The sequence below is a fragment of the Biomphalaria glabrata genome, chromosome 1 (assembly GCF_947242115.1).
Source record: "Biomphalaria glabrata chromosome 1, xgBioGlab47.1, whole genome shotgun sequence".
Lineage (NCBI taxonomy): Eukaryota > Metazoa > Mollusca > Gastropoda > Planorbidae > Biomphalaria > Biomphalaria glabrata.
The window spans coordinates 57,955,277-57,975,441 of record NC_074711.1 but is presented as its reverse complement, the minus strand read 5'-3'; the positions used below and the strand labels follow the sequence as shown (position 1 = coordinate 57,975,441).

Here is a 20,165-nt window from a genome sequence, read left to right as displayed (position 1 = left end):
TGTCTTTTTAACAAGGCAATCACCATGCTATAGAATTTGATCATAGCAAAACTTAAAGGAAACCAGGATTTGACAATATTTATGAATCTACCCAAGACGATAAAGATAAGTTGCTAAGATAGCTAGATGACAGCACTGATGGCACAACATTGCTAACAAGCATTTCAACTCTTACTTTGTCATATCATCATTAACCAGTAAGCTTCGGGCAGGAGGAGCTCGTTAACCATTGTTGGAGGCTTCAGGAGTTAATCCTGAGGAAAAATCAGGAGCGGGCGACCCTTAGGCCGTTTGCAGCACTCAGTGCTACACCCTGGCAGAGCCAGCGATGCAGCTGATCCTGAACTGTATTGACACTTGCCGCTCCTTTGGATACATCAGCTAATGCCCAGGCATTAATCTCATTTCCATGAGATGACCCATAGTCGCTTCGCAACTGAAGGAAGCTATAATTAGTTATCCACATTACTTACCAGCGTTAAATAACAGTTTAAATTGAATTTAGTGAAATAAATCCTTAAAACAACTAACCTGATGCAGACAATTCTGATCTTTCTTCATTGATATCCCCAATTTCCACACTGGAATATTCTGTGCCATCAGTCACCACAATTGTCTGGTTATCAATATGGTCCCTTTGCTCTTGTAATGATGACTCTATTAACCCTGAGTTTTGGCCCCTAGAAAAACAAAGAAAATTGAAAAACGACTTTAAAAAAAAAAAAAAAAAATTATCATTACAAAATGCAGCTTAAAATATTAACAAAGGAATAATATTTCATTGTTCCACTAACTTTTGTTGACTATTTGTAGATTTTAGATCAACCTCTGGTAAAACTGTTGATGTTTTTTTTGCTAAATGTGCTTGAACATTAACATCTGCATCACCATCTTCATCAAGACTTGCATCATCAGACATTGACGGCAAATCCAGGACACCTGAAAGAAAAATGTTCAAAGAAAAAGTTAATGCTCTTTTATTTAATCCATGGATGCTATGTTTGCAATAAAATTTGTTACTAATGGAAAAATGATGGTCTGAGTGCATTACTCACTTTCTATCCGTCCATGGTTCTCATCATCAATGTCATGACTAAAAATATAAGTCCTCGAGATACTGCCAGGGGTGAGTAATATCTTTCTCAATGTAGGTGGGGGCGTACGCAACAACTGTTGCAGTGACTCTAGAGCAGCTGTGACAACATTGTGGTCACTGTGTCCAGTGTAGTGGAGCAAGGCCTGCAAGATCTGTGGACACAACAAAATAAATCTACTAGCATCATCATTTAGAACAGGACATTCTTAATATCATAAAACTTGGTAATCTTTAATTTTATTGTTTTTAAGCACTGTCTTTCTACTTTTATATTTATATATATGTGTATGTATGTATATTAGACGGTCCACGAGTCTTAATGATCTAGTGCATTGGATTTAGATCTATGTCAAACATGGTGAATGTTCCCTTCAAATTTTTAAATTTTAATGGGGGGTTTTTTATCCAGTCACATATTTTTACTTTAACCATTTGCTCCTCTCCAACGGCTTGCTCTGCTTCTGCCTCCCTGTAACCAAAGCTATCTTTCAGACCCTGATCTTTTGTATTGGATGGTGATAAATGAGGCATGGCATGACGCAAACACAGAATCACACCAAGCAAAGTATGAACATCATGCTCTGTATCTACAGGTAATATCATTTCTGAGAAAAAAAAAAAGTACAATAAGTAGAAATCATAATCTTTTTTTTTTAAACATAAACATGTTGCAAAATGATACTATTATAATAATATTGATATTTATTTGGATTGCTAACTTTATTTTCAGCCATTTAAGATTTATATCATTAAAAAAAGACAGTGCAGAATTAAGAATACTTGCCAAGAAGGACTCCAATCAAGTAATTGAAAAATGACAGTGGAGCTCTGGAATGCTGACAAATCAAAGCTAAACTGCTGGCAGACATTCTTCTACAGACTGCAGAACTAGATCTTAGGTTAGGAAGGAAAGATTTCAACAATGCCTGCAATATTTATTGACATCAAATTAGTCTGGAATCTTTTGGTTTCCAATTTCAGAATGAAACATAAAATACATTTCAGTTTTGATTTGTGAGCTAAAGTAGAACGTCCTTTATTTGTTGGTTATTTGGAGCATCACATATCCAGACTGCCTTTTTTTTTGTTTTACAATACATTCTCTCAGTGGTCTTGCATGACAATCAAGGGTGCAGCAAAAAATCAGCAATTATTACTCTCAATAAAAGTAGGTTACTACGTATAACACTTTGTTCCCCTGTATATTTTACTTGAATTTTATGTCTATGTACAGCATAATACCCCAAGTGCATTTTCTTAATATTGTTGGTTAAATAGACTGTTTATGATATTCCAAAGTCAGTTATACAGATGACCGAATATCCAGACAAACCCAGTTCCCAATTAATCAAAATTTTTCATTTTATTTTAAAGTTCACCTTAACTTCTGTATCATTGGCAAAAGGCATTAGAGCCGAGCAGATCTTGGGCATGGCAGTAGACAATGTTTCCTGTACAGCCTCTTCCTCTCTACGGCAAATACGTGCCACACAAGGAAGCAAATTTACAATGTATGGTCTGCAAGTTAACAAAAAATCATAAGTCTTTTTTTTTACTTTTTCAATAAATAATCAAAATTAATTAAAGCCTACATATGTGAATAAATCAAAACACTAAACAAGTTTAAATACATTGATCGAAAAACAGGTAAAAAAAAAACATACCTGCACTTCTGTGGCCTAATCAGATGGCACATGTCAGCAAATCTCCATAGAGCTGCCCTAAGACTTCTTGATGGACCATTTTTTTTCAGCTCTTTGTAGAGCTCAACTTGCAGTCTACCCAAGTTTGTTTCTAAGAGCACCTGACATAGACAAAATATTAATAAAATCAAAGTTAATAAATAAATAGTTTACTATTTAAAAAAAACAACATTTTTCCATTTATGAGCACTATATATATTATATGACTAACAAATTAATTTCATCTCCAAACCTTTATAGTTCTGTTTAAGCATTCATCTGCAACCATCCGAACATCTGCTTCAGGGTCATCGCAAAGATTAAGAAAAGCTTCCATTGCAATGCCTAAAAACTTAGGAAAATCTGCAATAGTTCTAAAATGAACCAAAAAAAATGTACAAAAGTAAATTTAATTTGTAATTATTAACAAGAAAATATGTTGTAGGCATAAATGCTTAAATAAATTATAAAAAAACACACATAAAAAAAAATAAATCCAGTACTGCAATCAGATTTTACCTCATGTTGGGTGAACACATAGAGTCTGCAACAACATTGCAGTGTAGAATTTTATCTTTCTTGGTTGGTACATTCTGATCTTTTTTCCTAACCAACAAAATCATTTATACAAATGTGATACTTGTGCATGGAATAATTTATAAAGATATTAGAAATTTTAAAAATATAGTATTAAAAAAAAAACAAAATAGATGAAACTTACTTGGGATCTTCTGCAACTTGTGCATTTGGTTGGAAAACTTTCAGCCCCTCAAAGGCTTTGATAAGCTTCTCTATTGTTGCCATATTCATTTATAATTGTTGACCTAAAATTAATTTTTTTTTAAAAACAATCTACCTTTACTTCTTTATTAAATATATCTAAATAAATATTAATATTATCTTTACATAGGAAATGGTAAAGAAAGATAAAACTGCATGCTAATCTTGTTTACTACAACAATGACTACATATTATTGTTTAAATATCTTGTTTAAATTCCTCAATTGAGAGTGTAAAAAATCAAAGGTAAATGTATAATATACAATATGAATGTGAATTAAAAGACATTATACACAGTTAGCTTGTGTATTTTTCTAAGTTGTAAGTAGGTCAACATATAAGTATATGCGCCCCCCCCCCCCCCCCCCTTTCCCAAATTTTTAAAAATGCGGCCCTCAATAAAAAAAAGTTTTCAAAAAGGTTTCCCATCCCTGATCTAAAGATCTATATTTATGTATGTATATATCTAGATGCTACTAATTGCTAGATTTGTTTTTAGAGATCTAAATTAAATCTAGATTCTTTAGAAGAACTTGTAGGTGATGCCGACGGATTGTCATGTTTATTCATTTGTTTCAGTGAGTTTCACTAGTTAGAGATCTAGAAAGCAGAAGTACTTTAAGTAGAAACGTAGTACTAGCAGTGGCGTCACTAGAGTGGGTGTCACCAGGTGCGGTCCACTCAGGGTGCCACCCCCCGCTCCCCCCACACAGAAAAATGTTGTGTTTTTTGTTTGTTTATTCATAATACACATATACTTTATAATTAACTACATTAATTGATTGTTAAACAACTATAAAATGTCAATTAAATTTTAAAATTTAGTTGTTACAATTTATCTGTAGTTCAATTTTGCAACAATGCAACCTTAAAGAAAATTACAGTGTTTTTTTCTTTTCTGGATTTCAAACTTCAAAATGTATCAATCACTAATAATACATTTCTTGAAAGATTTCATTTTTAATAAATTTACCCGTTATGAAAGTGTCGGTCTGTTCCTTTTTCCAACGTGTTATGCTTTTGGTAAAGAAAAAGTTTAATTATCTATCACTTTGTCTAAAGTTTAAAGGCAGGCCTACTCTTATGTATCTTGGGCCTTCTAGTACATCTTCCCCGAAAAAAAAATAAAGCAAAGATAGGTAAAATAAAAGACAACTGGCAATCGATCTAAGCGGCACCTCTAAAGGCAATAATTTTAGAACGAAAAAATGTTTTTCCATTCCACTAAAATTTTAGGCAAGAAGAATTTTCTTAAAAAGAATGACCACATAGATTAAGGGGATGTATACACATCTATTGATGGAGCGGTGGTTGAGAGGTAAAGCGCTTGGCTTCCGAACCCTGGGTGGCAAGTTCGAATCCTGGTGAAGACTGGGATTTTTTATTTCGGGATCTTTGGGTGCCTCTGAGTCAGCTCTAATGGGTGCCTGACATTAGTTGGGGAAAAGTAGAGGCGGTTGGTCATTGTGCTGGCTACATGACACCCTTATTAACCGTAGGCCACAGAAACAGATGACCTTTACATCATCTGCACTATAGACCACAAAGTCTGAATGGGGAACTTTTATAAACATGTATTAAATAGCTTTTCTGTTGGTTCTTAAAATTTTCCGTATTCCTTTATGGCTCCATACACTGAAGCTGCATTGTTTATATTCCTGAGCTCGACATATCAGAAATTCAAGCTCACTCCTTTCTAGACACTTTAAGATATTAAGTAGATCTCACCAGCTTTGTTCTCCATTAAAATCATCGTTAATTTGGTGACAAAATGTCAAATATTATGATTTTATAGAAACAGTATGTATGTGCAATATATCCTTCCATTGTTTTTCTTCTATACATCAGTCATAGCAACAACTTCCTTGTCAATTGTAGTATTACCCGGATGCCATTGTTTTCTGATTTTCCAATCCTGATGACTATTATTCAATTGTATTTCGATATTCCAATTTTGGACTTTATATCCACCACTTATTAAGGTTAGTAACTAATTTGTATTTCATTTCTATAGAATTAGTTGAAAATAGTTGACAACAAAAGACATACAATTTCTTATTATTAACTGACTAAATCATCCTCAACAGGAAGCATCAGAACCATTATTTTAACAACTGGTGTACTTTTCCTTTTCCTCTGGATAATTTTCTGCGCAATTTATGGGAAATTGGCACACAACAAAAAGAAACTATCTCCTAAAATATTGAAATCTATACCATTCCACTGATTCATTGTAACATTTCCTTCTTCTTTGCTAGAGTTTCTTTTACATTCAACTTCTGAAATTACATCATAATCATCAGAAATCTCAATTGTTGTTTAATTAATTTCCTACTCTATTCTATAAAATTTACATATGCCTGGAGAATGTCGTCATTTGTTAAACAGAGACTATTTGGTTGGCATCCTGATATTACGATGCTATCTACTATTTTAATAGATTCGATAAAGACCTTGTTAAAAATCAAAGAAGCGTTTATTTACATGCAGCTAACATACAGATGAAAGTAAGGTTTCACATCTGCTTTTGATATTAAGTATGATGTAATGTTTTGTAATATTTGTAGAATGTCATTTAAAAATTAAAATATGTTTAGCCAAAATATTTTTACAAATATATAGATCTATTTATCAATTTGTTCCAATATTTAGCCAATGACACTTAATTTTTTTTTAATTGTCAGTTATTCCAAAATTTCTTTTTTTTTTCACTTGGGTGTCACTCCCCTGACGGGTGTCACCCGGTGCAGACCGCACCCCCGCAACAAGCTAGTGACGCCACTGGTTACTAGTACTAGATCTAGACTCTAGTTACAATCTAGTAGATAAGCTAGATTAGATGATAATTATAGATTATAGATTCTATCTCTAGAGACAAAATAAGACAGTATTCTAGACTAGTTTCTAGACTCTAGATCAATTATATTAAGACTTAATTCTTACTCTAGCTAGATTGTAGATGAAATTGATAGATTCTAGACCTAAATTATAGTAGATTCTAGATCTAGAATGTCTAGATCTAGATCTATAGTATGTATACTTAAGTCTTAAGTGGTCTTAATATGTACATTACAATCTTAGTCCTTAGACTACTAGAGACGAGAGTAGACTCATCTCATCTCTGACTCTTCATTCTAGACCAGAGTGGGACAGAGAGTGGACAGCGTCTATACTGTATAGGATAATAGGTAGAGTAAGAGTCAGTCTACTATACTAGTCTTAAAGAGTCTAGTCTTCTAGCTATCTCACTGATGCCTCATCTAGCTACTAACTTTAAACTTACTTACCTACTAGACCTAGATCTATATATATAGAATCATGCTAGTCAGTAAGTCACTCATTCAACTTTACTTTAAGTTAAAGACTGTCTGAGCACTCTTTTGACTCTAGTAGTCTACTCTTTTAAGTCTCTCTACTCTTTTAACTCTCTTGCTACTTTGCTAGTCTTACACTGTCTTACTAGAGTCTAGAGTAGATCTAGTCTAAGACTAAGTAGTAAGAATAAGAGTAAGACAAGTCAGTAGTAATAAAGTAAGACTAAGTCAGTAAAACTTTACATCGTTACCAAGTCACACTACTAACACTAGTAACACGCAGTGTCAGTGTGGCTAACTCAACTGTAATTGTAAGTTACTGTAGTAGTAAGTAGAGCCCTAGACTAGACGGCTAGAGCGCCTCTAGCTAGAGTGATTAGACAGTCACAAGAGTGCCCTAGAGTCTAGAGTGACTAGAGTCTAGAGTCCTAGAGACCAGACTCTAGATAAGTTACAATAAGTAGAGTAACTAAGAGTAAGACTCAGAGAGAGTAGATGTACGATGTACAATCTAGTTAAACTTAGTTAAAGTTAAATTAAAGTACTTAGGACTTAGATTAAGTTAGATCTATATAGTAGTCTAGACCTAGACTGTCTAGAGTGACTCAAATTAATCATCTGTTAATGACACTAATAAGGGGAATGAATTGTTTTTTACCTTCAGATATGCCTTCTTATTTAACAATCAGTAATACAGTAAATGAAGCATAGAGCTTAGAATGGTCACTAGCTCGAGATGTATTTTTTTGCAACTTGCATTCATTGTTTATCAATAAATAAGATATCCACCATCTTAGAACATTGAAGAGTTTCTAGCCTTGAAGAAACTTCGCCCACAAAATAGTATAAAACTAGAAGTACTTTCGGTTTCTATTTACAAATTTTGATCTACATATTTCATTCCAATAATACGAAATACGAAATTTAAAAAAAAAACAAAAACTTGGGCTGAGCAAAAGATGTGATCTCTTCATCTCTAGACTAGAATCTAGAGAATTAAGATGTAATATAGATCTATAGAGTCTAGATCTAATCTAAAATCGTTTAGATGTCTATTTCACAGTATGTCTTATATTCATCATCGCAGAATTCTTGTGAGCCTTCTGACACCACCACTAGGTGAAAGATTTGCTGACTTTTCAGAGGTAATTTTTTTAAATTAATCATGATTAATGAAATTAGTCTAGATTAAGATCTAGATCTATATTCTATAGATCTAGATTTCAGTGATTCCCAAAGTGGTCTATATAGACCCCCAGGGGTCTACGAAGACTCCCAAGGGGTCTACGAAATTAAAAAAAGGAATTGGGGGTCTATGAGATGAGCATGGGGGTCTATCTATGATTGTATGATAAAGAATCTCTATTCAGCATGTCGTGACTTTAATTTTGACAACTGGAATTAGGAATTTTTTCATACACACATTCATGATTATAGCTTTGAAAATCCGTACAATTTTTATCTTACTGATTGAATGAAAACTTTTGTTTAATTTAATAACTATATTTATAGAGTGTAGTTTTGTCTAGTTATAACTTTAACAAAAAGAAAAGTGGGCTATACAGCGTTAAGTATTTGAAATTGAACTTCATTACTTCCTTGTCATTGTCAAACAAGCGAGTTTTAATGTGCCATTTTTTTTATGATGCTATGAAACCAGTTAAGCTGGAGGATCATTTGAGATGATGCCACCCTGATAAAAAGATAAAGGCTTGCAAAACTTTCCAACACTCAAAGATAAAGTTCAGAATACATACACAAAATCTCAATTTGACCTGATATTGATAAGATGATGATTAGTGAGCGTTTTACTATATCTCTTTACTTTTAGTAAAATACTGAAACCTCACATGATTGGCAATTTTTTTTATTTTACCACCCGTTGAAGAAATTGTAAAAACTCTTACACAAACTTATATTATATGATTAAAAGAATTTCATGTTTTGGTTTTGTGACCGGTGTCTTGTTTTGGGCCTCTTGATGAAGAATGCAATTTTGAAGACATGGTCGGCATTCTCTTGTGACGCTCCAAAAGGGCAAATTTCAATGGTCCCAATTTTGAGCTTCCGGAAGATATGTTTTCTCATTATGATGTGTACGGTTCTAATATGAAAAATTAAAAGTGGTCCAATCGGGGTAGTTTATAATAGGTGTCATCTTTCTTGTATATCGAATTCAATATTAGTTTCTTCATTTTTTCCAGATAGAGTGAGATGTTCAAGTGTGTATTTGTTTTCTCACATTCGGCAAGTGTGTCAGCCTTTTTTCCTTCTGTTTCAACATTGGAGAACAGTGTTCTTGCTGTTGTTCTTGAGCTTTACATGGTCACACAATATGTTTTGTACAAAATCTTTTGGATGTTCCTTCAGATTATGTGGATAATTACATCCTAGCCCAAACCTCCAGATGGGAGATGCAAGCAGACAAGGTGACCATTGAACGTCAGTCCAGGCATCATGAGCTGTTTTGTTTAGGAGGCATCAGAGTTTGTCAAGCTTTGAAGGACTGTTTTTATTTTGGTCACGAAAAAATTTAACTATTTGGGGAACTTGGCTGATTCGCTAGCATGGTAGCTGTTCTTCTCTGTGGTTGTCATAGAGCTCATAGAGAACTACTTCATAAAACAACAAATTCCTATTTGAAAAAAAAATAATGATAATAGCAATGGATGGTGAGCTTGCAAACCTTTAAAAACAAAAAGTTTCCAATGTGTTTAGTGATTGTATGCTTTACGTATAACTGTTATATAATGGGTTTAAATTTCAATTTATTCAATTCAAATTTTTTAAAAATTAATTCAACTTAAAATGTAGTTTTAAATCACTTTTAAAAATTCATAAAACTTATAAGCAGGGGGTCTACGGAAAACCAGAAACTTGCCAAGGGATATACGAGACAAAAAAGTTTGGGAACCACTGATCTAGATGATATATGTTAATATATTATAATATAATTATAATATAATATATTGATATATTATACCCGTAATCATATCTATATATTATATAGATCTAGATTAATTATCACTGATTAAAATCTAAATATAGATTTACCTATATTCTTTTTAAATTTAAAATACAATTAGGCATGACATAGCCCGGGGGGGGGGGGGGGGGGTTTGAACCCCCCCCAATGAAAAAATCCCCTTCGCTGGGGGGAGGGATCGGAATTTAGTGACTGATTTTTTGCATTGATTTTCTTTATTTTAGTTAAAATTTTAATACTAAACCCTCACTTGCCCCGGCGCAGCCAAGGGGGTTTTGAGTTTAAAACCCCCTACCAGAGGGTTTGCAGTCAAAAAACCCACTTCTATAAAACAAAATTTAAATTAAAAAATAATGCGAACGACAATCCCCAAATTCCAAGAGCATAGCTAAGGAAGAATTTGATTTTAAACCCCCCTCCGAAATTTACGATAAAACCCCCTATTAAATATAAGACTATCCATACCTCAGTCACCAGATTCTATGAGCGTAGCCGAGAGGAGTTTTTTGTTTAAAACCCCCCTTCAGCGGGGTTTGCAGCTAAAAACCACCTCTTCAATATAAAAAAGCAAATTACACACTCAAAATTCTATGAGCATAGCCAAAGGGGTTTTGAGTTTAAATCCCCCTTCAGCGGGGTTCGAATCTAAAAAAATACCTCTTCAATATAAAAAATAAAGCAAATTACGCACTAAAATTGCTATATACTATGCACACACACACACACACACTATTCCCTGCTAGAAATCTTTTGATAGCAGCATGTTGAAGGGTTTATTTATTATGGGTGATTGGAAAGACATATGGCGGTCCAAAAATTATTAGTCGTATTATCAAAAACAGCACAAAGCTGACTTGAGTACTTTTTTTAAAAAAGGGAAAAAATAAACAATACTGCAAACTTCACTTTATATATGTTTGAATTATCTGGATTCCATTATAGCAAATGTATTTTCATATTTAATATAGATTATACACATCAGTGTGATGACATTCTAAAAGTCCAGCCACCACTAATAAGCACAATGACAAATGGCTTAATCTCTTTAACCATAAAATATTGTTTGCACAGTCCCCCAACAACATCACAACTCCTTTTTATAACCCCCCTGTCTCTCTCACACTCCTCCTAAGTCTCTGCCCCCCCCCCCACACACACACACACTAACACACTGACCTATTTATCCACTGGACATGTACGCAAAGGTAATAACTTAAGGGTGAACTCAGACACACGCTCACAACACGATCACATTCACAACACACAGATCTTGAAATAGTATTTTCATAAAAAATTATTGCAATATTCTTTTTTTTTTTTTTTTTTCAGTGTATCCTGTGTCATTTTGGCTACAAGGAGGACCATGGCTATCTCAATGTTGACTTAAAGGAAAATAAACTTATTTTAAGTAACACAGGACACGATGAAAGAGAGAAGATTTTAATTAAAGTATTTCTTTTGTCAATGTTTTAAAATTTCATTTTGATTCTTATGAACATAAAAAGCATTTTTTATTAACTCATTTTTTTTTTTTAAAAAAAAAGATCATTGATATTTAGTGCTATTGGAACCAAGTTATGTGTGTTTGTATGTGTGCAACTTAGCTCATCAAACATGGTCAAGTGTTTTGGCAAAACTCAAAACAATATGGAAAGACAAAGGGATTGCCCTCGGCGCCAAAGTCAGACTGATGCGCTCCCTGGTCATGGCCAAATTCTTATAAGCTTGCAAGTCTTGGACGCTGATTGCAAAGCTAGAAAGGAAGAGACTAGCAATGGAATTGAGAAGCTACAGAAGGATCCTTGGTATCACATTTAAAGACTGCATCACAAACTAAAAGATTAGAGACAGATACTAGAGCGATTGGACACCAAGATGACCTGCCAACTGTTGTAAAAAAAATGGAAACTAAAACTCTATGGCCATATTAAAAGGTCTTTGGGGCTTGCAAAGACCTTCTTTCAGGGAACAGTACCAGGAAAAAAGAAGAAGAGGCAGAGAAAGTGTTAAGAAGACAACATAAAAGAATGGACGGGCCTGCCATTGAAAGAGGTTCTATTTAAGGCAAAACAAAGAGGGGAATGGAGAAAGAGAATTGACAAATCTTGTGCAGTGCCCCAACAGTCCAAAAGACTAAGGGATAGCTGAAGTTGAAAATAAACTAAAATTAATAAGAAATGAAAATAATATCAATTTATAAATCTAAAAATTCTAATTTTTAAAGCCATTTTAATGGTAAATTTAAATATGTTCCATAAAATAAGACTGAAAGATTAATCAGGAAATTACATGGAATCTCTAAGAATTTAAACATTACTTAGAATAATATATGTGTATAGTACAATAAATCATTTAGTATATTTTGAACTATCCTATGTACTTAGCATCCAGCCTTTTGTCCAGCTAAACATCTAACATCTGACATTACTCACTCACTACCTGAAGAAATCAGAACTCGAGGTGTAGATGTGGGAGTGGCTATTATCTTGGAATCTTCTGATGGAAAAATTCTTTTGACACGAAGAGCACCACATCTGAGTACTTTTCCTGGAGTTTGGGTTCCACCAGGTAATCAAGTGCTTTTACTTTTTGTGTGTTTTTTTTTTCTCTGATAACTGATTAAAATTCCATTTTTTAATTTAAAAAAAATTATCTGGAAGATTTAAGATGATAAGATATTTTAAGCTCATTTTGTTAATAGACTAAAGACTTAGTATTTTTACTGTGAACAAATCTGAAGGTCAAGGGTTAAAATCTGTATATCTTACATATTTTCAAGTTCCATTATAATGCCCCAAGATTTCTCCATATCACTTCTGATTCTCTCTTACTTTATTTTAGCCCTTAAAGAACATAAACTGGATCTTAAAAATGAAATGTAAACTAAGATCAGATAGCTGTAATTTTTTTTTAAATTCTTCCTATTTACATGACAAATAGACCCATTCATTTTAAAAGTTTGTTCAAATGTATAATTCTTTTTTTTTTTAGGTGGTCACTTAGAAGAAAATGAAAGTGTAAGTTTGGTATGGTGAAATGTTGTTTTTTTTTATTGTAATCTCTTATTTTATGAAAATAAAAAAAAAATAGTGATTGCCACTTCTGGTAAATAGACAAGTAGTTTTTTTGTTTTGTTGTTTGTTTGGTTGGTTTAATTGTTATGTTTAATTTTCAAACATTAATTTTCTTCACAAAATTCTTAGATTTGTGAATTTGTTTTTATATTGATTATATTTTTTCTTATTTGATAGCATTTTGTTATATTTTTATTAAATTGGGCTGTGCAAAGACATAACATTCAACTTAAACACTCATAATTAATCTGCTAAAAAAAAATATTTATGAATTTTAATATGCATTTCTTTTAAATGGAACTTTTTTTTCCACTCTATCATGCCCATAACACAACTGATACAAAAAAAAAAACAACATTGTACCTTTAAATATTTGAATGCTGAACACTTTTGGAATAACATTTGGTTTTAATTGAAACCAAGCTAAAAAGATATAATTTGCTTTTTTAATTTAATCTCTATTATTATCAGTCTTTATTGATGTCACTGCATTTTTTATCAGCTCAATTTAAGCGATTCTATACAAGAAAAGAATGTTCAAGAGCAGTTCTTCTGAATTCATCTCAGCCAAATAGCCCTTAAAAAGAAATTATTTGAAAGAAAAGATAGGAAAAAATTGAAAGCTCTTTCAAGAAAAATAACTCTAAAGCTTGTTGGAGTGGCTTGAAACAAATAACTGGCTACGTACCTAAGCATGAACTAATGTGCGTCGCTGACAATAACAAATTTGCCAATGAATTAAATGATTTCTACAGCCGATTTGACTGTCACAACTTCGAGAAAGACCACCATGATTTATTGTTACATTTGAAAACAGCAATATAATCCAATCTCAAGAACTGTTTAATAAACAAGTTATTTAAACAAGTTAACACCACCAAAGCCTCGGGACCTGACAAATTAAGTTGCAAACTTGTAAAATTATGTGCGGAACAACTGGCTTGTATCTTTTGTGCTATATTCAACAAGTCCTGGCAAACGCACAAAATACCTTCCATTTGGAAGACATCTGAAATAATTCCAGTACCCAAAAAGAAGATCATTGCTTCCAACCATGATGTCCCGTAGCACTTACATCAATTCCTATGAAGTGCCTGGAGAAAATGATTTTAAAACATCTACTGAAAGAAGTCAAAACATGTCGCGATCCGCACCAGTTCGCTCACAAAACATCAAGAAGTACAGAAGATGCAATACTATTTATGCTGAATTGTCTATACCATCATCTTGATACTCAGAGACACTACGCCAGAGTATTATTCGTAGATTTTTCATCCGCATTTAACACCATCCAACCACATCGCATGATAAAAAAACTATCTGAATTGAACGTTAGCAAAAACATTCAAGCTTGGATTCTAAAATTTCTTATCAAATGCCCACAATATGAAAAAGTGAATGCGCATGTGACAAGCATGAGAGAACTTAGCACTGGAGCGCCGCAGGGGTGCATCCTGTCACCTGAGATGAACTCCTATTGAAAAATCAGAGCAGGAAGGACTAGTCCTCCCGTAGTGCTCTGGCAAGAAACTTAGCCGTCCGGCGTAGTGCCTCATAGCTACCATACAAGTCGAGTGACTGCACAGGCAAGTCCCCCCTTAGCTCGCGGAGCTGGGGACACTCGTACAAGACATGCGACACTGTTTCGACGCTCTCTCCACAGTGACGGCATCGGGAGTCAAAGTTAGTGCGGAACCGGGCAAAGTATGCCCCAATAGGACAATGTTCCGTCCTGCACTGCGCAACTATTGACTGCTCTGACCTCCTCAGTCGCCACCATGGATCGTCGCGATCTGGGTGACGCATGCGCTGCCAGACACCACGTGCTCTGTCGGATTCCTCCCAGGACTTTAACCACTTCTCATGAATGAGTGCTCGGATTTGTGCCGTTGCTTGTAAGTACGTGCTTGGTGCTTCGAGGTGCGTGGCTGCCATTGCACCCTCCCTTGCGAGGGCGTCTGCCGTTTCATTGCCCCTCACGCTGCAATGTGAAGGCGCCCACTGCATAAAAACGACAGCTCCAATAGCTCGGCGGATGTTATCTGCGGCGCCGATTGCCTCTTCTATTACGGGCGACCCTCCCCCGCCGCCACCCATAACTAGGAGACTGGAGCGAGAGTCAGTGACCAACACCACCGTAGTGGCGCTAGTCTCGCGTTGGAGCATTCGGACCCTAATGGCCTCGAGCGCCCTAGTTATCCCTGTAAGTTCGGCATCCATGGAGCATGCAGCATAGCCGCTTGGACCAGAGAGCCGGTCCGGACCAGTCCGGTCGGGGTAGACAATAAGGGCCCCATACCCCGATCTGTCGGGGTCCCTCATTACCGACCCATCGGTATAACAGAATATGGCATCTGATGGGTAGGATTTTATGGTTATGGATGCCAAATTTTGAAGAATGGCAGGTGTTAATCGCCTCTTGGTGGCTCCCTCTTGCCCTAACAGGGACAGGTTTATTTGTGGGGCCGGCAATCTCCTCCACGTACTAATTCTCCTAATAGGGATTCTATCAGTGGAGAGTCCAGCTGAGTTTGACAAATTGGCCGCAATATGTAGGAACGATCGCATTTTAATGCGGTTCCTCTCTCTCCACTGTCGCACTAAGATTGAGGTGGGTAGCCTAGAGTCGCCCCTTTTGTAGCGCTCGTAGGCTGTAAGTACTGCCCTCTCCCCCCTAAGATGTAAGGGTGCCACGTTAGTAAAGATTTCAGCAGCGTTTGTTGGGCTTGTCCTAAAGGTGCCACAAATGAACCGTAGAGCCTGTGCTTGTACCCGGTCGAGTGATTCGAGGGCAGTTTTACTAGCGTATACTTGAACTGTATAGCTGTATTCAATTTGTGATCTGACTGCCCCTAAGTACAATGCTCGTAGCATGTCAGCTTTGGCACCCCACTTTGTGCTGGCCAGCTTTCTTAGTAACGCTAACTTCTCCGAGGCTTTTCGTTCAACTTCCTGGACGTGCTGGAGCATTGACAGTTTTCTATCCAAGGTCACCCCTAGATATTTTGGCGTATTTTCACGCTGGAGTCGCAGCCTACCGAGTTGAATCTCGAATGGAGCCTTAAGGATGTCGATTCCTAGGCTGAACAGGGACCAGGTCGTTTTGGCAACGTTTATCTGAATCTGCCATTTGTCGCAATACGAGGAGATGGTATGGAGGTCTGCTTGAAGTGCCGCCTGAATTTGGTCGGCTTTCTTCCCGGTTGACCAGAGGACAATATCGTCAGCATATAGCAGTTTTTTGGACCGTAGTGAGCTGGGCAAATCATTAAGAAAGGCTATGAAAAGTGTACAGGACAGGGCGGAGCCCTGAGGCAGGCCATTGAGTTGTTGTTTTGGCTTGCTAAGGGAGTGCTGGTATTTTGTACGTGTGCTCCTCCCAGACAGAAAGGATTGTATCCAATTGTATATCTTTCCCCGCACACCCATAGCTCTTAGCTTAAGATAGAGGCCTTGCTTCCACACACGGTCGTAGGCCTGTTTTAGGTCTATGAACACCGCGTATGTGCTCTCGGACCTCTAGAACCCGTCGGCCACCTCCTGTGCGAATGTCGTGACCTGGTCGATCGGGCTCAAGCCTGCCCTAAAGCCGGCCTGTTCTGGCGCCAGGATACCGGCACTCTCAAAGCACCAAACTAGCCGCTCGTTAACCATTCGCTCAGCAACTTTGTCAAGGGTCGAGGTTAGTGAAATGGGTCTGTAGGACTCCACGTTAGTCGCGTCTTTTCCCTTCTTAAGGACTGGTACAATGACAGCACTCTTCCAGGCCCCGGGCAGTCTGGACTCTGCCCAGGTTCGATTCATAAACTCCAGGAGTTTATCTCTCGCAATGCCCCCAAGGTGTTTTACCATCTCGGGGGTAACCTTGTCTGGCCCCGGAGCTTTTCGATTTTTGCATCCTGTCACCAGTATTGTATACCATATACACAAATGACATTCAGAGCTCATGACACAGCAATCATTAGCCTTATTGCAGGTGACGAAAATATATGTCATTCAACAATTAACACCTTTTATCAATGGTGTATAGATAACTTTCTAATTTTAAATGTTCAGAAAGCTAAAGAAATGATTATTGATTTTAGGAAAAACAAAGACCATATTGCAGAAATTCAGATAAATAACCAAACCATAGAACAAGTACAAGAATATAAATATCTAGGTACAACTATCAACAACAAACTAAAATGGAATTAACACTGTCAAAACATATACAAGAAAATTCACCAGCAACTCTTCTATCTCAGAAAGCTAAGAAAATTTAACATAGACAAAACAATAATTAAACTTTTCTACACAGCAACTATCAGCAGTCTAATCAACTTTGCCATCACCTGCTGGTATGGTAATACTTCACTGGCACAAAGACATAGACTTAATAGACTAATTAAAAAAGCATCGTATATCACTAAAGTACAGCTACCATCTCTTGAAGAGGTTTTTCAAGAAACACTCACGATTCTTAAAGACAACCTGCACCCATTAAACCACTGTTACATAAGATCTGAACGAAGTGGTCGTCTCCTTTCCATTAGGACTAAAACAGAAAGATTTAAAAACTCGTTTATCCCACTATCGGTCAGAGTGTTACAAGATCAGCTGTCGTCATTGAGAAGTACATAGAAGTCCAATTCATAAAGCGCTGGTTGTGTATGTGTTTCGTGAGTGAATGTTGTTCGAATTTTTCATCCATATTGTTTTTGTAAAGTAGTTACGCTTAGGTTGTCAATTGTAGTTAAACTGATTTGCCATTTGATTGGATCAATAAAATTATCTTATCTATTTAAGACATATTTCTAAATATTTTTTGTAGCTGCGCCAGGGTGATAATACAATAACTTTATTTTACTTCAGCTATTAGATGCTGGATTGAGAGAAGTACAGGAAGAGACTGGAATACATTTAGAAAAGTCTGACTTCATAAATCAAAAGTCAGAAATAATAGGATTATGGGAGGTACAAAAATAGATGTTATCCAATCTGAAATGTTTATGCGTTTTAACTTTTCACTTCATTGGAAGATACTAACATTATGATGACTATATTATCATGAAAGGATAAAATTGAACATTAAATTATTGTATTAATATCTGTCAAGACATCCAGTATCATACTATGTAACTAACCATATGCCTATGGTCTTTGTTCTAAGTCTGTCTACCCACCGATGCTCTCACTAGGCTTACCTACTCGGCACCATATAGTTGTCTATTTCCATGCTCAACTCAAAGATGGATTAACTGCTGATGAAATGGAGAAACTGATCAAGTTTGAGCCTGCCGAGGTTGATGCATGTGTTTGGTTAAACAGAGAGGTTATAAATGCCATTGCCCAGTCTCATGAAGGTCCAGTGAGTGATTCAACTATCCAGCCACTACCACTTGTTGTAAAGTAGGTTTTTCTTTAAATTAATACTTATTGCTGCATCAAAATGTAGAACTTAGGTTTCTAATATGCTGCAATAATTTAAGAACTGAATTTCTAATTATGATTTTTTTTTCTTTAGAGCACTAACACTAGATGAAAATCAGAAGCAGTCAGTTACAGAAATACCAACAGCTCCATTTTATAACACTCACATTGTAGATCTAACTCTGACAGAAAGAGTAAGCACAGGCACTAAGTTTGCTCTACAACAGTATCTGAAGACTAAAATAGTTTAATTAGTACTTTTGTTGTTCTTTCTTTTTTTTTTCAATAATATATAAGGCACTTATATCTCTCATTACCCCAACACTTGTCTACATAGTACAATTACAAAGGCCATAACTGCAGAAAGACCATCAATAATTTCAGTGGCATTTGTAAAAATCAAAGTATTACTTGATGTGAATCCCAAGTTAAGAAGCAGGTTGTTTTTGGGGGCAGCTGTTTTGGCACAATGATCTTTTTGGTGCTGGACATTTTGGTGCAAAATGTTTGAGCCACATTTTATATGTTCATTGTATTATGTCTTTGAAAAGAATGATTCATATCTGTTTTGTGTGCATGTTTTGTGTTGAAACATTTTTTATGTAAAGAACAATAGTTATTGTTATTTTTGTCCGCTAGATTTTGGATTTAAGTAATTATTATTATGTCACTAGTGGGTTTTAATATTGTCCTAAAACAAAATGAAACAATGCAAAAAAAAAAAAATCTGCAATTATTTGTTCACACGAAAATGATTAATTTATATACATTCCTCCAACTAAAAAAAAAAAAAAAGAGAAAACTGATGCATGCCATCCTTTTGCACACCTTGCCTATAAATTATGGGGGTTGGGTAAGCATAATCAAGGATTCATGTAGGAATTTGACATTTCATAGTTTTTCATTTCGGATGTTCTCTCAAAATTGAAGGTTCTTACATCCTAGCCCAAACCTCTCACATGATGTTGCGTAATAGTGATGGGCATTGTTCCAACCCGGGACAATCAAGACAACATGTCTCAAGCTCATACCACTATATATACTGTAGTACTGTAGAGGGAAAGAAAAAAGAAGTTATAAAAAAGTTTTGTAGTTTATTAATTATCCTCAGAATATCTTGTGCCTAAAAGACCATCGCATTAAAACGGCTGCTCCAAAATGTCACCCCCATGCTACCATAGATTCATGTTCTAAAACTATGAGCCTTATTGTGTACAAAATAGTTCCAAATTTTACTCTGGTAAAACTTAATGACTGATCTAGCATCTCATTGAAGAAGTATTCATTAAAAGTAATATGATAATTACACATTATTAAATACTAAAATTCAAACAATGTATAATAAATGCTATTAAATTCTATCAAATTGAGTCAGTGTTTGTGAAAGAAACCAGATTAAAAAGTTTCAGAAATTACATAATGTAACTTCGAAACCTTGATACATACCATCATAATAAAATAATCATTTTAAAGCATTGTCTACAATTCCAGTAATTAAAGATGAGTGAAGTGTTTCACATTACCATGCACAACCCAGCTGCATATTTTGCCTCATATTTAATATATTTATAGCTTTTATATGGCGCTACTTTCATGCTTTTAGCATGCTCAGAGCGCTTTGGTCCATTCTCATTTGTGAACGGGGGGGGAATCTAGGAGTTGGTTTTCCATGCTGCCTTTAGGCGCTCAGTAAACACAACTCTGCCCGAGTCGGGTGTCGAACCTTGAGCCACCTTCTAGGTAGCCAAGCCAAGTTCAAGCGCACTTAGCCTCTCGACCACGCTTCCCACATACAAAGTAGTTGACCGCAAGGGTAATACA

The 20,165-nt window shown here is 35.5% G+C and overlaps 2 protein-coding genes across 3 annotated transcripts in view; one reads left to right on the top strand and one right to left on the bottom strand.

Annotated features, from left to right (window-relative positions):
- The window catches only part of LOC106058028 (huntingtin-like), a 44,443-nt gene extending 36,726 nt beyond the window's left edge, over positions 1-7,717 (bottom strand). Inside the window, exons 1-11 of the mRNA XM_056004337.1 lie at positions 7,531-7,717; positions 3,500-3,602; positions 3,298-3,384; positions 3,032-3,152; positions 2,761-2,900; positions 2,476-2,614; positions 1,881-2,022; positions 1,520-1,701; positions 1,056-1,248; positions 795-939; positions 532-680 (exon numbers count right to left, since the gene is read on the bottom strand). Of these exons, the coding sequence (XP_055860312.1) occupies positions 532-680; positions 795-939; positions 1,056-1,248; positions 1,520-1,701; positions 1,881-2,022; positions 2,476-2,614; positions 2,761-2,900; positions 3,032-3,152; positions 3,298-3,384; positions 3,500-3,588 (1,387 nt within the window). The 5' untranslated portion in view covers positions 3,589-3,602; positions 7,531-7,717. The remainder of the gene's footprint in view (positions 1-531; positions 681-794; positions 940-1,055; positions 1,249-1,519; positions 1,702-1,880; positions 2,023-2,475; positions 2,615-2,760; positions 2,901-3,031; positions 3,153-3,297; positions 3,385-3,499; positions 3,603-7,530) is intronic.
- Positions 7,718-7,790: 73 nt separating this feature from the next.
- On the top strand, positions 7,791-18,644 carry LOC106058029 (nucleoside diphosphate-linked moiety X motif 17-like). Of its 2 annotated transcripts, XM_013215404.2 has the most exons (7): positions 7,792-8,017; positions 11,188-11,307; positions 12,243-12,426; positions 12,850-12,875; positions 17,787-17,888; positions 18,085-18,323; positions 18,439-18,644. In XM_013215404.2, the coding sequence occupies exons 1-7, from the start codon at positions 7,937-7,939 to the stop codon at positions 18,593-18,595; spliced, it is 909 nt and encodes a 302-aa protein (XP_013070858.2). In that variant the 5' UTR covers positions 7,792-7,936; the 3' UTR covers positions 18,596-18,644. The 2 variants fall into 2 exon arrangements, with proteins under 2 accessions (XP_055860296.1, XP_013070858.2); XM_056004321.1 differs by lacking the exon at positions 17,787-17,888 and having other exon boundaries at positions 7,791-8,017.
- Positions 18,645-20,165: the final 1,521 nt, after the last annotated feature.

What these genes read in the sequence shown, in the direction of transcription:
- LOC106058029 (XM_013215404.2), top strand. Translation starts at nt 7,937, where the DNA reads ATGTCTTATATTCATCATCGCAGAATTCTTGTGAGCCTTCTGACACCA. An exon ending in GATTTGCTGACTTTTCAGAG is followed by an intron (nt 8,018 to 11,187) that starts GTAATTTTTTTA and finishes TTTTTTTTTCAG; the next exon opens with TGTATCCTGTGTCATTTTGG. An exon ending in ACTTAGAAGAAAATGAAAGT is followed by an intron (nt 12,876 to 17,786) that starts GTAAGTTTGGTA and finishes ATTTTACTTCAG; the next exon opens with CTATTAGATGCTGGATTGAG.